Source organism: Loa loa, assembly GCF_000183805.2.
Source record: "Loa loa unplaced genomic scaffold supercont3.966, whole genome shotgun sequence".
Lineage (NCBI taxonomy): Eukaryota > Metazoa > Nematoda > Chromadorea > Rhabditida > Onchocercidae > Loa > Loa loa.
In genome coordinates this window covers 2,208-5,007 of record NW_018109146.1, presented here as the reverse complement: position 1 = coordinate 5,007, position 2,800 = coordinate 2,208, and the positions used below count along the sequence as shown (strand labels likewise).

Below are 2,800 nucleotides of genomic sequence, written 5' to 3'. Positions count from 1 at the left end.
AATAATCTTATGTTTGCATAGGAAGAATGATAACTAGGCTTATTTTAAATCCAAATTCATCCATTAGTCCTCAAATAGAATAATTATTCAATAATAGTAGTAGTAACAGTAATAAATTGTAATCATTTGAGTGATGATAATTTTTATCATTTAAAATTAATGATCGAAATTCTTTACTTCTATTTAAATAATAAATCATTTTAGGGTAAGGTGAATACCTCGATAGCATCAATTCCTTCCATATTTGGTACAGTTGCAAATGTAAAAGGAATTTCTGAAGATGCCATTACTCATTCGGATACGACAACAAATTCTTCCTGTTCCTCAAGGTAAAATTTATCTTAAAATGTTTAAAAATTTCAAACTCTTTAAAGAATTTTTCATGCTAATTTTCTGATTGAACTTTAGAAATTTTGGAAAGAAAAAAAGTTGATTTATCTACAAAAGAATTGATGGGAATATATTTTGTTAGGAAAAGAAAAAAAGTAATTTTACTTTAAAAATTTTCTTCTATTATTTCAGTCCTCAAAAAGTATCACCAGGTGTTATGCAAGGTAGAATGCAATCACCGGCGCAATTATCTGAAGCGGATCATTTATCAGATGATTTGGAATCATCCGATATTTCCATTCAAAAGGGTTGTGAGCAATGTGAAACCCATCGACAACGGGTTGCCGAATTAGAACAAACATTGGAAGCAAAACGGATCGAACTAAAGAATACCCGTGAATTAATGCGCCGTATCGGTGTAATTGCTGGTTCGTTACTTGAATCATGCACTGATTTCGATAAGCAATGGGTGACACATAGCCGTAAAGTTTACTCACAAATACAATCGGTAATATGCAATATGGAGTAAACATATTTAGCTATCTCTTGTTTTGTTCCATTTTCTCTTTTATTTATCAACTTCAATATTACTTATCAATTTTTTAAATCATTTCAAATTTACATTTAAAATTTTTAATTGATAATTATCAAATTACAATACGGTAATTTATCAATGAAACAATTTTAATTTCATTCATTAAAGGAAAATTTATTTATCATTTAAAAATTTTTTTGCATTTTTCTTTCTTTTTTTTTTCCTTTTTTAATGAAGAAAAGGAAAAGGAAGGGAAAATTGAATAATTGTGATAAGACTGATAAATTTTCAGTAAAATATTGAAATATATCAGTTATCGATCCTTTTCTTGTTCTATTTCCCATTCAGTTCTTTTTATATATATACATATTTATATACATACACATACATACATACATACATACATCCATACATACACACATACATACATACACAGACACATACACACATACATACATACATACATACACATACATACATACATACATACATGCATGCATATGTAATGGTATAATAAGTTATAAAATGGATGAAAAAAAAAAAATACTGTTATGATATGATCAGCTTAAAATGACCATTGTTGACGTCAGGTAAATTTGATAATACATTAACAATACTTCGATGTGATTTTTTACAATTAAAATTTATCAAATATAATAAGAAATAGTGGCATATATTGTCAACAAAATATCATCAAATTGTATAGCGTAAATGAATGGACAAATATTATGAGGAATGTGAGAGAAGGAATATCCCGTGATATCTTAGATATCATTGATCAAACTTTTATACATATCATTATCAATTAATTTCCTATCTAAATACTACAATGAAAACTTATTTATAATTCAATTTTAAATTCATCCAATAATTATAATTTATAAATGGATTAAAGAAAAATTATCATCAAAAGGTGATTGAATGGTGTAGAAAAGGAAATTTTTAATCGTTATTATCAAAGAAATTAAAGCGATGAATTTTTACCTTTCATTTAATTGTTAAGTAAAAAATAAAAAGAATGAAAAAAAAAAAAAGAACGACAAATCTTTTAAACTTTATCATGTCATTCAATTGATTTGATGACATTCCCTTTTTTCATTTTCATAATTCATAATTATCATTTGCTTAAAATATCAACATAAATCATAAATAGAGACAAAATTTAAAATGAAGCCCTATGGATGAGCGTTAAAGCGAAAAATCGGTGATTGGTCAACTGGTCAGATATTGAGTATTTAGTAAAATTCAAAATTCCATAACATCATATAAATATTAGAATTGATTTGATGTTATTTGAAAATCTTTACATAAGGATATCTCGGTACATATTCCCGCTACCATATCATTGCCATGCATTTCATTCTTAATTATAATTTAAAATGCTATTTTGTTGACATTACATGCCATTACATCTTCTTCCTTTTATGATTATTTTATTTATTTATTTATTTTTGATAAATTTGAATATGAAATCATATAAATTATTTCACCATCAATAATGGTCATCATCATAAAATTGACCATATCAATAAATGAATACTGTTTCCATTCATTTCTTATCATTATTATATCATTATGTTTATCATGTACATTAGATTGTTTGTCAATTAGTAGTGTAAGTTATGCATGCTATAATTGTGTGATCAAAATTTCAAGCATTCATGAAAATTCCAAAAATTTCATTAATTAATTTCTTTTATTCAACTTTTTTTTTCCTTAATAATAAAAATTTGAAACTAAAAATGGATTTTAATTATGCGAAAACAGTATGCTATTTGGATAACAAAAAAGAAAAAAAAAATTATAATCATCCTTTTCTTTCCTTTTGTTTTTTTCTTTTTCCTTTTAATTTCTCCTTTCAGGTTTCAGTTCTTCCTTTTTCTTTTCTCTTTCTCTATCTCTTCCCAATTTATTTTTATTTCCCTTTTTTTTTTT

The 2,800-nt window shown here is 25.2% G+C and overlaps 1 protein-coding gene across 1 annotated transcript in view; it reads left to right on the top strand.

Annotated features, from left to right (window-relative positions):
* Positions 1–859, top strand: part of LOAG_19027 (hypothetical protein) — a gene marked incomplete at its 3' end in the record, with an annotated part of 2,457 nt that extends 1,598 nt beyond the window's left edge. The window contains exons 3-4 of the mRNA XM_020451684.1: positions 205–329; positions 523–859. Coding sequence (XP_020304515.1) covers positions 205–329; positions 523–859 — 462 coding nt within the window. The remainder of the gene's footprint in view (positions 1–204; positions 330–522) is intronic.
* Between the last annotated feature and the right edge of the window lie 1,941 nt (positions 860–2,800).